A 12677-nucleotide genomic window follows, 5' to 3' on the forward strand; every position below is an offset into this window, starting at 1 on the left:
ATCAGTCACTTACTGTAACTTACGGTTCATTTTCCAGCTACCAACAAACATGGCGAAGCAACTGTCTCCTGTAAATTGTCGGTGAAAGGACGTCAAGGAATTATCATGGAACCACAACTGCCATCTAATTTCCGAACCGGCACCGAAAGTCTTCAACGATTGGAAGAAAGTCTTCACAAACAAGAAGAGATTTTCTCCGACGAGGAGAAACCGAATCCTCCTCACTTCACCGTTGAAATCGCCGACAATCTGGATATTCCAGAAGGTGGCCCAGTTCACTTCGATTGTCGCGTTGAACCGATTGGCGATCCTACTATGAGAATCGACTGGTTCTTCAACGGTCGCCCGCTAAACACAGGCTCAAGAATTCACATGTTGAACGACTTCGGTTTCATTGCATTGGACATGGACTACGCATATGCAAGAGATTCAGGCGAATATCTATGTAGAGCCACGAACAGATGGGGCACAGCAACCACAGTGGCAAATGTTTCTTGTATTGGACGGCATGGAATTATTTCGGAATCACAATTACCGGACGGTATGACAGCTGAACGGCTCAAAGATTTGGAACGCGGACCAGTAAGTGTCGCTCCGAAGGAAGATGAGCAAATGGGACCACCACGTTTCCTCAGTCAAATTGAATCGGCAACCGTTGAAGAGGCTGAAAGCATTCGTTTCGAATGTCGGGTGGAACCGAAAGACGATCCAAGACTTCGAATTGAATGGTATCGCAATGGCAAACTGTTGCCGTCTGGACATCGTTACAGAAACGTTTACGATTTGGGATTCGTTTCGCTGGACATTCTGTACGTTTATGGTGAGGACTCAGGAGAGTATGTGTGTCGCGGTAAGTGTTTTTACAATTGAAAAACTAATTTTGAATTTATCGACGATTTTGATTGCAATTTTTGACTTTTTAATTCAGCCGTTAACGACTATGGCGAAGCTTTCACCAAAGCGTCGATTTCGTGCAAACGTAAGTGGGACAACAATTCCATCAGTCGCTCCAATTATGGCAACAAAATATCTTTTTTTTCGCAGAACTACCTTCAATCATCCTACAAAACCAAGTGCCAAAGGGCATGAAGCGATCAGAAACACTAATGCAAATGGAAGCTGCCGTCAAGAAATACACATCCGAAGTTTTCTTAACCGAAGATGACCTGTATGACTCTGAGAAGAGACAACCACCACGATTCGTCACTCAAATTCTGGATCAAACCAATTTGATCGAACGGCAGACTACCAAATTTGAATGTCAATTAGCCCCAGTTGGTGATCCTAACATGAAGGTCGAGTGGTTCTTCAACGGAAAACCATTGCATCACAGTAATTCATCAATTGCCAATTGTGGTCAGATTGAATGGAGTCTCATGTTAGTTTCCATTTCCAGAGAATCGTCTGACTCCAATTTATGATTTCGGCTATGTTGCCATGAACTTTTCGTGGGTATACCCTGAGGACAGCGGTGAATATGTTTGCCGTGCCACCAATCTGTACGGTATGGATGAAACTCGAGCTGTAATCAAGACTGCTGGAACACCTGGCATCATCTACGAATCACAATTACCCAAACACATGAAGAGTATTGAGAAGATTCGTGAAATGGAAGCGTCATGGCAAGTGTAAGTGAACCACTAACGAAAGAACAATGTTTGAGATTCTTGCATTTATTGACCAAGATATCACTCTAGTGTACCGGAAGCACCAGATGAAGATGCTAAGCCGAAATGTGCGCCAGTTTTCGTTAGTAAACCAGAACCGGTTACTGTTGAAGAAGGTGAATGGGCACGATTCTGTGCTCGTGTTACTGGCCATCCAAGACCACGTGTCATGTGGTTGGTTAATGGACATACTGTAGTCAATGTAAGTGAAATTAACGAACTCCAACGATGCGAACGTACAACGAAAAAAAATTATTTTTCTAGGGATCGCGTTACAAACTGACCTACGATGGCATGTACCACTTGGACATACCAAAGACCCGTCAATATGACACTGGTAAAATTGAAGTAATTGCTCGAAGCTCTGTGGGAGAGGCCCTAGCTACAACAGATCTTACGGTTGTTCAACGTAAAGATGACTATCGCGGCGTACTAAAGAATTCGCCGAGACGTAAGTTTTTACCGATACAAATTTTCACTTATTTGCACAGAATATACTGACAAACATCACGCCAATATACTTTGTTTACACCACGTAAACCGTTAATTCTTAATGCAAAATCAAATGCACATCAGCATTAAAAATGTTGCACACCAACAGAGCTACCTTCCAAGCATAATATTTTAAACATTCGAACATAAAAATTCACGTGATAACACCAAGACATTCGCTTTCTGCAAAACTGCAAACTAACACAGACACCAGTCCTACTTCTATGTCGAAGACCCTATCCCGTTTCTTGTATCCATTCCAAAAAAAATACGAAAAAAAGCTTCTTGCTGATGCAGAAACAAAATGACCAACGTCTTTTGCGATCATCCTGACTGCTGCTAGCAACGAGGTAAATGTTCGATTCGCTGAGAGAGAAAGACAGTAAAGGAAAATGGTCTGATTTATGAAAGAAAATGAAATTGTTTAATGCTTTTTGTACAGCTTTGATCACATTAAAATAATCGTTGGACGCACCAACATGTCCAGAAATAATTATCATTTGCACTTAATTAGTCATTTTCAGGCTTCCAATAATTACTTTTACATTCACTGACCAAAATAGAATCGATTTTTCATTAAATTTCATTATTAGCATGGTACGATTATGATCTAGTCCAATACCAGAAGGAACGTGAAGATACCGAACTCGAAAAGACGTTTGAGGAACGCAAACAGTACTTGGCCGAACAGAGCCAAGGTGGACGGGAAATCGTTGCCGAACATTTGAAACAGAAAATGCCGCAAAAAGTTGAACCAGCCTGGACCCAGGCCGTAAAAGATAAGAAAACTGGAGATTATTACAACAAACTTCAGGAATTGGAAACCGATCAATTGTTGAGAGAAACGAAATTGCGCGAGGAGAGCCACCAATTTGCAATTCCTGGCGAAAAGGTTGTCAACAGCTCAATGGCAAAGGGAATGGCATCGAAATATGAGCAAAATCTGTAAGTATTTTGATTGATCAGTTCAACTTCATGGGATGGTTTTCTAACGACCCTTTCGACCATTCTTATTTAATAGTGAACGCGAAGACATTGTAGATCAACGAACAAATACAGTGGTCAAACGAGTGCAGAAAGTTGCACCACCTGAACCACTTGAATCATCCGTCCATGGACGTGAAGTTCATGTGAACAAACAGAAGCAAGTCCAAAAGCAAACGGTTGGCGATCTTGAAATCACACGTAAGATCACAGCCACCGAAACAACAGAAGTTGAGCATAAAGGAACAACTCAAGAACGTGTCGTCGAAGGACCAGTCAAACCAGCCAAAGCACCATTCTTCACCAAGAAAATCCAGCCATGCCGCGTATTTGAAAACGAGCAAGCACGCTTCGAAGTCGAATTCGACGGAGACCCAATCCCGACTGTGAAATGGTTCCGTGAAAACTTCTTGATCCAGAACTCTTCCGACTTCCAGATTCATACATTTGGAACGAAATCGGTTCTGATTATACGTCAAGTCTTCTCTGAAGATTCTGCAGTTTTTGCGGCCATTGCTGAGAATCGTGGTGGTACCGCTAAATGCAGTGCCAATCTTGTGGTTGAAGAAAGGAAACAACAAGGAAAAGGTGGTGCTGTTCCACCCAGTTTCTTAACAACAATTCAAGATGCTAACGTCACCGAAGGACAACTAGCTCGATTCGATGTACGCGTTAACGGTACAAAGCCAATGGACGTTTATTGGTTGAAGAACGGACGCAAAATAACGCCAAATATTAAGTATAAGACCGTGGAGGAAGACAACAACTACACACTCTTGATTATCGAAGCATACCAGGATGACACTGGCAAATACGAATGCGTTGCTGTCAATAACGCAGGTGAAGCGAGATGCGATGCCGAATGTTTCGTCCGTTCGTCGGTAACACCAGCAAAGAAGGAAGTAATTGCACCCGGCTCCGAAAAAACACCGACTGTAATTGAACCACTTAGAGATCAAACTATTGCCGAAGGAGCATCGGTCATCTTCAAGTGTCGCGTCATCGGTAAGCCAAATCCAGCTGCACAGTGGTACAAGGGAAACAACATCATCAAACAGTCGAAATTCTTCAAAATGAATCGTGACGGCGAATATTACAGCCTTAGAATATCGGAGGCATTCCCGGAGGACGAGGGAACATACAAATGTGAACTCTCGAATTCGGTTGGCCAAGTATCCACTAGTGCCAAGTTGAAGGTGCTAGCACCCGAACCACAAGAAACGTTACCAACATTGACGCCATTGAAAGATTTGATAGTGGAAGAAGGAAATCCAGCACAATTTCAAACGACAATATCTGGAAAGACCAAAGCAACAAACGTGCAATGGTTCCGTGATGGGGCATTGATTCCAGAGTCACCAGACTTCCAGGTAATTGTTTTATTTTTATTAATTTGGTGTGTTTTTGGGTGAATAAAACGTTTTAGTAACGACAACGCTGACCAAAATAAGCGATGAGTTCTGGTTCTCGTATATAAGAGTAGGGGCTGGTAGAACTAATGAAGTACAAGATTATACGTCAAACTTCAACAGAAAAATTAAAATTTGATGTGCTGCGCATGTCGTTACTAAAACGTTTGAGTACATATTGTCTTGAATTGGCTGAACACATAAAGGTTACATTTTAGTGAAACTCAGTGTCCATTTATAGGAATTTAATGCCAAAAAATTCCTAAATTCAGGAATTTTGTGGAATTTTTAGGCTCTGGTCAAACCTGAGTTTTAATAAATTTCTTGGGCCTGCATTTGTATCAAATGCACTCTATACCTATTTCTAACTTTGTATTTAGTAACCTGTTCTTAGAAGGAACTGACCTTTCTCTAGATACCTGCGAACAAGTGGAAGAATTTAATAGCCAAATTAAACTTCTAATTTTGACTTGGCGGCATTCGTTTTTGAACTTTCTAATAGACAATTCTTCAAGCTATGATACGGATATTTCAGGTGTTGAAGGATTTTGAAAACTCCTGGCGCTAGGTACACCTCGCTGTAGTTCATAAATATTTAATTCGAATCCATTCAATTACTACTCGTCACTAAGTTATATCCCAACGATAAAGTGAATATTACCAGCATGAATTAACGCACAGTAATATCAACCTACAAAGAACTTTGTTTTTCTTTTCTGTGTATTAAAAGCTGGCAAGTTCAAGTGTGTAATTAATTAAAAATAAGATTTCAATGTAAATCAAAGATTACATAACCAAAGTGGATATACGTTGCCAAAACAGATTAGAAACAGCAATGCAAAGAAGATAATTTTGAGGATGCTGGGAAGATCGTAAACATAGGAGAATATAAAAAAAAACGAAATTGTAAAGAGGCTGCAGCAATTATAATCTAAATCTAAGGGAGGGACTTGGGAGTTTCCCTTATAGCTTTTACTGGATGGTGATGTGACATTATTTTGGGTTTCAAATACTCAAGTTGAAAGACGGTTCTTTATGATATTAGTTTATTAAATCCACATCTAGCTACTTACGGACAATCTGGACAATGCCCACCCAGATATTTGCGGACAATCGATTTTTCTGTTTAAAACTTTTTCTGACCTACATACACAAAAAGTTATAACATTATCGTTTATCGATTTTTCGACTTTTTGTTACAAATCGCAATGTTACAAGGACGTTACCATCTCTGTTACAATTTTATTTTTAAAACTCGTTCACTATGCTAATACCGGGCCGTAACTTTAAATTTTTGCTCTGAAAGTAACGTTACAATTTAATCGTTATTGTCAAGTTATGTACTGATAAAAATCACGTTATGCTACGGCCCTGCATCTATCAACTAAACAACATCCACCAAACTGATGGTGCGAGTCGGTTTAAATTAAATTTTCTCATCATAACTACTTACTATATCCCGTCGATTTCTTCGGTCCATTTAGTTGTCTTTAATGCCATGCCATTTTCTTTGAATATTTATCTTCGCAAGTAAAATATTTATGTTTTCGAATTCTCATTATTACATTCAATTAATTATGCAATTTTGTCTCGGACCGTACCGTTCGAAATTAACAAATTTAATTTATTTAATTTATTAAAATAGACGTGAAACGAGACAGTGTAACTTATTTCAATTAACCCGAATATTTATGACATTATTTACAGATGATTTACGATGGAAATAATGCGGTTCTACTCATCGGCACCACATACGAAGAGGATACCGGCATATTTACTTGTAGAGTTACGTCCACGGCCGGACAGGTGAAAACGTCAGCCAAATTGACCGTTAAAAGTAAGAAATAAAATAAATCAAAACCGAAAATAAACTCTCTATACAAATGAAAATGAAATTGAAAGAAATATACAAAATGCAAACAACAAAAATATTATATGCCCCAAGAGATTCATGTGAAACAAAATATTAAAAAAAAAAAAAACAAAAAAAATTGCTGCTACAAACGTGTTCTAATAAAACATTTTTTTTTTAAATTTATAAGTGTTAAAATTCCTGATTGCTAATTAATAATATGAAAAGAGAGAGTGTATTTATTTAAAAAAAAAAAAATCGTCAATAATCAAACAATATAAGTATTTAACTAGTCCTCATTAACTCTCCGTTCGTTTGCTTAAGAAATCACATTGGTTAGCCTACATTTTGGGGCAACTCTCTAACTTTCAGTTGAGTTGCACCGGAGCGATGAATTTTTATTTAAAAAAAAAATAATTTCAACGGAAACTGGGACGGCGTATTTGAATTGACAATGTGAATCGTTTCTATAACTAGATCATCTTCGATCTGCGGCTGATTTTTTTTTTCTTCGAAAACACAGACAAAATTTTTTTTCCATCGGATGGTTGCACTTTATTTTTATAGTTGAATCGGCGAACTGTTTCGTGATCGTATGCATTGGTAACACAGAAATTAAAACGATTTTTTTTTTATTTCGTGGAGATGTTAATGTTTGAGTTAACATTCTTGTAAGACAAATTTGTTTATGAATTGCGAATTTTTAACAATTTACATTATCGGGCAAAGAAAAAAAAAAGTAACCGAATGGTTTATGCCAGACGCTCTTCAAAGAGAAACGCTTCTGAATTTTCAATTTAAATTAAAAATGTTTTTTATTGTGCTTTCCTATTCAAATAGTTCGATTGATGTTTAGCGAGGACTAGTAAATTTTTAGGGACTTATGACGTGCTATTTATTGTTGATTCGCTATATTGATAACTGATTGTTCAAAATATTAAAAAAAAACTCAAGCCACGCCTTTTTAGAACAAAAATGTTTTTTTTTCTAATTAACTTTCTCACTTAGATTTAATGCAATTGAAATGAAAAAAATGTAACTAAGAAGTGAAATTAAAAGTGCAATAAATTTACAAGAAAATCATTTGACGAAGGGATATTTAAATAGTTACTTCCTCTTCTTTACGTGTTACTAAACTTTAATTAAACATTGAAACCAAAATAGAGAATGTGTGCAATTTTACCTTTAATTGAGCGACTCGCAATTCGTTATACTAAATTTTGTCGATTTTCTTCGTTAAAACATTTTGTTTCCACCTTACAACGATTTGTAAGTATTGTTAGATCTGTTGAGGGAGACACGTATGCCACTACGTCAATTCATTCAAATTACTCATTCCTGGCCTATTCTTCAGATGAATGACACTTTGTGCCAAAATTAACTCAAGAACTTACCGTTTTCAATTCTGTACCCATCAATGTCCTCCACGACTAATTGACCTGTATTTTCAAAATAAACAAAATATAGACAGGTGGGAGTATCAGCACTCAAAAATCAATAATAAACTATACTGTCACAGGAGATAGCGAAGATGAAGAAGAAATAAACCACAAAAAAAAAGTTTTTGTTTCAACGTCCAACAATAACAATTTTGATAAAAATAACTGAAGAATGTTCGTCGTTATGAATTCAAATTCATTGTGTTAGGAATAATTGTAATTTGTTCTGAAAATATTTTCTTCTACATTTTTTTTTGCCATTTTATACCTGTTGCTCTCATTTATACATACAACTTAGTATATTGTTCATGCATTTTTCTAAAAAAAAAAAGAAAACGTACAAGGGGGTTACAAATAGATGAGAGAGGAACAAAAAAAAAAGTTAATTAATTTACTTGGCAAATGCGAAACAATATTTTTCAGTAGGTACCAACATACAACGCGATTTGTTTTAACAAAATATCTCATGACGAACGAAATAAAAAAGAAATAGATAAATTTTCTTGACTTGAATCCCGTGTGCCGTGTGCAACCATGAATAACTAAAGACAGAAACATGCTAAATGCTTCTACACGAATAATTTTTCTTCAATATTATTTTAGACGAAGTTTATGTGTCGCTGTATACAACACACTGAAAAAGCTTGTGAAGAAAAATCTATTTTCTATTTTTAAAATTTACAGGAAAATGAAAAGCGAAAAAAATAAGAAACGAAAAAATTTAAGAAAGAAAGATGAAAAAAAATTGTAAAATTTATAAATTTTTCGAAAATGTGGTATGCATACACTCAATAGTTCTTGTTGGACGCTACGGAAAATATAATTATTTTTTCTTTTATGAGCAAAAATTATCGACATAAAATGTGGGTAATATCGCGGTAAACAGGTTAAATATTTTTAGAGTCTATGGCCGATCAATTTCTCGATTACACATTATTCTATTTTCGTTGTTCTTATTCATGCTGTTACCTTTCGTGATTCATCGTCGGACGTTTGTATAGTTGTAACGATGATGATGATGTTGATAAACAAAATTACGAACTCAACTTACCCGAATAATTTTGTTTGTGCCCCATTCAAACCTACCATTAAAGCGGAGACCGATGAAGAGATTCGATAAATAAAACCAATTTGAGAGTAGGGAAATTTGTTTTCTTTTATTATTTATTTAGCAAAATTATTTTTCGATCAATGTCTTGACGAGAGAGTGGACAAAATTAGAAAATTAGAAAAATAAAAATAAGGAAAATTGCACATAAAAATTAGATTTACGATCTGAAAATAAACTTTTTCTTGTTTGAAAAAGAATTAAATGAAAAAAAAAGAATATTTTTGTCGAAGGAATAAAAAAAAATTAAAATAAAAACAGAAACTAAAAAGTGCAACTGTTTCACCAAAAATGAAATAAATCAAATCGGTGAACTATCTTGTCACTGAATTTATCAGCACTTTATATACTATTTTGATCAGTCAGTTATCTTGGAAGTATTGATCGTAAAATTATAATTGAAAATCGATCAAAACTTATCCGGACATCGATGATATAAACAAATACACACTGCAATGTCCCCGACGTTTTATGTTAAAAGATTTCTTTTTTTTATTATATTTTTACAAATTAATTAATTAAAATTTTATATTTTTAGTTGTTTTTTATTTGTTTAATGGATGCATGAAGTTTTCATTTGCCGCATTTACTAATGAATTTATTGTGTTTTAGTGTTATCAGTCATTTTTTTTCTGTATTATTTTCGTTTTTCTATTTTCATTTTCAAAATTTCGTTCCTTTCTTATTTCTGGAAACGAAAAAAGCCAAACAATTTTTGACCGCTTCTTTCACTTGCATAATTTTTCTTAACCGAATTTTCCATCATTTACGTGACATTGAACGAGAAATGGGCTTTGAAAACTTATGCACTCATTTTTCATTTAATTTTAATTTTAATTATTCACCATTGTTTTTATGTTTTATGTTTTTCATTTTTCTGTTTAGCTGATAAAGATGTGAATTATTAGAAATGTTTTTTTTTGTAATTTATTTTGAAACGATAATTATTATTGAATAACATTGAAATATTTACTAAACGAAAAAAAATGTTGTGTTTGTTGTTTCGATATAAATGTTTTTTTGAGCCACCTCTTGTTCATCACTAATTTGCAGACAAAACAAAATTTCGATTATTTTACTACAAAATCATTCATTAACTCACAAGTCAGTAGCTAATTTATTTAAATTCTTATTCTTCCAAATTTATATGTAGAGCTTAAAACAATTTATGATGAATGTGTCCCTCCCCAGTGTTGTGTTGGTTGAAGTACAAACCGAATTTAAATTTAAAAAGAAAAATTACACGAAAAAATAAGAACCAAATTGAAATTACAGCGCGCGCAAAAATGTTCCAATTATTTTGAGTATTCACACTTCGAAGCCAGGTAAACGACTGAACGTTGGATACGTTTTTCATTCTGTTCCAACCGACTATATAACAAACACCGTCGCGACGCCGCAATGCATTCATAGTTGTTTTATTCTCTCATAATGAGAACGATTTTTCCGAGTACAAACACCGAATATTTTCAAGGAACAAAAAATTAGCTCATTTTACCCACATGTATAATGCGCACATAAACCAATTAAGATAAAATTTCAAACGATAATACAAACAAACGTGATTTTTGCTTGTTGCAAAGTGTGATGAATTAGCCATATGCCCTCCTCTCAGTGCCAATTAAAAACAACTCAACTATAATTTTGTCCGAAAATAAAAAAGAAGCGAAAACTGTTTGTGTTGTATAATAACTTGATGTATAATCCACTGACTCCTCTCCACAAAACACACTTAAGTGTATCGTATAATATACTCAAATTCAGTCGATGAATTTTCAATCTATTTTTAAACGTTTATGAAGAAAATAAAACTGAAACACTTTGGCCACTGATGACTTAGCGAATACAATATATTATTTTTCGCTGTGAACGTACGCCGTCATCATCATCATTATCAAATATCAGCCAGCGTGTTACTTGTTCACCTATACAACCGCTGTGGCCGTTCGAGAATTAAATACAATTTTAATAAATTAATTTGCTCGTTGGCTTCAGGGAGGAAAATAAAACTGGCTGGCTAATGATTTGGCACAACATATAAATAAAATCACTTTTTTTTCTGTATATGCTTTAGATTTATACGTTTTTCTTTGAACATTCAGTGATTCATGACGCTGATTTTTCACGGTTGGATGACGCAATTTTGAAAATAGATTTATTTTCAGTCTACAATATTCGCCCATTTTTAACTTTAGCTAAAACTTTATTCCTCTTTTCATTATACAATTTCTCTACACGTATACATATAGGGCAGAGCTTTGCTTTGACTGATTTATTGTAGTCTGGTTTGCTAATGTTTGGCTGAAAACTAATTGTTAAAATAATAAAAGAAAAATATTTAATTCTTATAGTTAAAACGTTTTCGAACTTGAGGCGTATATACACACTATAACGACACTACATTCTGAAATTTTAATGTTCCTTCAACTATTAGGTCCGTAACGATCTAGGAAATGATTTGTTTCTTTCAATAGCGGAGTACATAAAACCAGCGTTGAACATGTTAAGTTAATTAGACTTTAAATAGTTTACAACTCTGGTTCCTGGTTGGGTGAATAACATTCAAGAAAATTATTTTTAAATTCGCAGCTTCCTTTACCAGTAGAACTATAAGCAAAAAAAAGTACGTGAGGTAGTCTAGTCATTCAGTCTGTTGAAGCTATTTCGTGAAATTACGATCAAGCTTCGAAATTAGAAGCACCTCGTCTACATTGTCCGTAATAAACGCCAAAATGTAGACATTATTTTCAGGGTGGGTTCGTCTTTCAAAAATGTATCGTAGATAGATGTAAGGTCATCCCAATATTACCTACCCAATTATTGAACAAGCGGGCAACGGAGAGACTCACAAGAATACAGATTTTTATAGAACTATAACGTTAAGAGGCACCGGCACTTAGCTAAAATTGTAGCCTACATTTGCGTGTTTCGTATTTCATTTTTGTTTCATCAGATTTCATCAGATTTTGAAAAATGTACGACCGCAATTCCAACCACGAATCTGTTAGCTTTAAATAAAAATTAGTTTTAGTTGTAGTCGTTTCACCAGCTCTGAGAAAAGTGAGCAGTTTAACGAAATTTTCATAAACTGTTCATTGTTCTCAGAGCTGGTCAAATTGCTACAACCAAATCTATTTTCTGTTGAAAGCTTACACATTCGTGGTCGGAATTGCGGTCGTACATTTTTGAAAAAGGATTCTGGTGGAAAGATTTCATCAAAAGTAAACTAAAATCCAGTATTTAAAAATCGCCCTACTGTATGCTTCTCGGCAAAGTACCAGTGCCTCTTAAAAGAGCGGAAAAAGAGTGAAAAAGGAAAGTTCCGGTTGAATAACTAGATGGGTATTATGTCAAAATTTGTATGTAAAAGTCCAGTCTAGTCGACATCTAAATTGAAAGTTATAAGGCGTCTCTGTAGGAAGAAGTGTTTTTCTTAAGAATTTTGCATTCACCCGCAATTGTAGTCGACTTTCTATTAAACAAAACCCGAAACGCATCAACAGCATTTCATTTCCTGCACATCATTTCTCTGGTTTTAGAAAGCGTTTCAGATTTTATTATTAATTCTATGCATCAAACACATTAGCAATGCTGAAAAAGGAATCCAAAAATAGAACTAGATGAAAAATCAAGGTGAGAAAATGAGTTTAGTCAACCAATTACGAACCAGATGAGGTGTGAATTAATAGCTGCAGATAGTTCAGATTATGACTGTGAACCTAATTT

General features: G+C 35.1%; 1 protein-coding gene across 15 annotated transcripts in view; it reads left to right on the forward strand.

The window, feature by feature from the left end:
* The window catches only part of LOC119073729 (titin), a 104658-nt gene that overhangs the window by 27686 nt on the left and 64295 nt on the right, over positions 1 to 12677 (forward strand). For 14 of the 15 annotated variants that reach the window (XM_037179362.1, XM_037179361.1, XM_037179347.1 and 11 more), the window contains exons 22-30: positions 38 to 850; positions 929 to 979; positions 1045 to 1332; positions 1397 to 1628; positions 1698 to 1869; positions 1932 to 2118; positions 2753 to 3104; positions 3181 to 4513; positions 6260 to 6389. In XM_037179362.1, coding sequence (XP_037035257.1) covers positions 38 to 850; positions 929 to 979; positions 1045 to 1332; positions 1397 to 1628; positions 1698 to 1869; positions 1932 to 2118; positions 2753 to 3104; positions 3181 to 4513; positions 6260 to 6389 — 3558 coding nt within the window. The remainder of the gene's footprint in view (positions 1 to 37; positions 851 to 928; positions 980 to 1044; positions 1333 to 1396; positions 1629 to 1697; positions 1870 to 1931; positions 2119 to 2752; positions 3105 to 3180; positions 4514 to 6259; positions 6390 to 12677) is intronic. The other variant, XM_037179358.1, reaches the window with a different exon arrangement.

The sequence above is a fragment of the Bradysia coprophila genome, unplaced genomic scaffold (genome assembly GCF_014529535.1).
Source record: "Bradysia coprophila strain Holo2 unplaced genomic scaffold, BU_Bcop_v1 contig_138, whole genome shotgun sequence".
Classification (NCBI taxonomy): Eukaryota; Metazoa; Arthropoda; class Insecta; order Diptera; family Sciaridae; genus Bradysia; species Bradysia coprophila.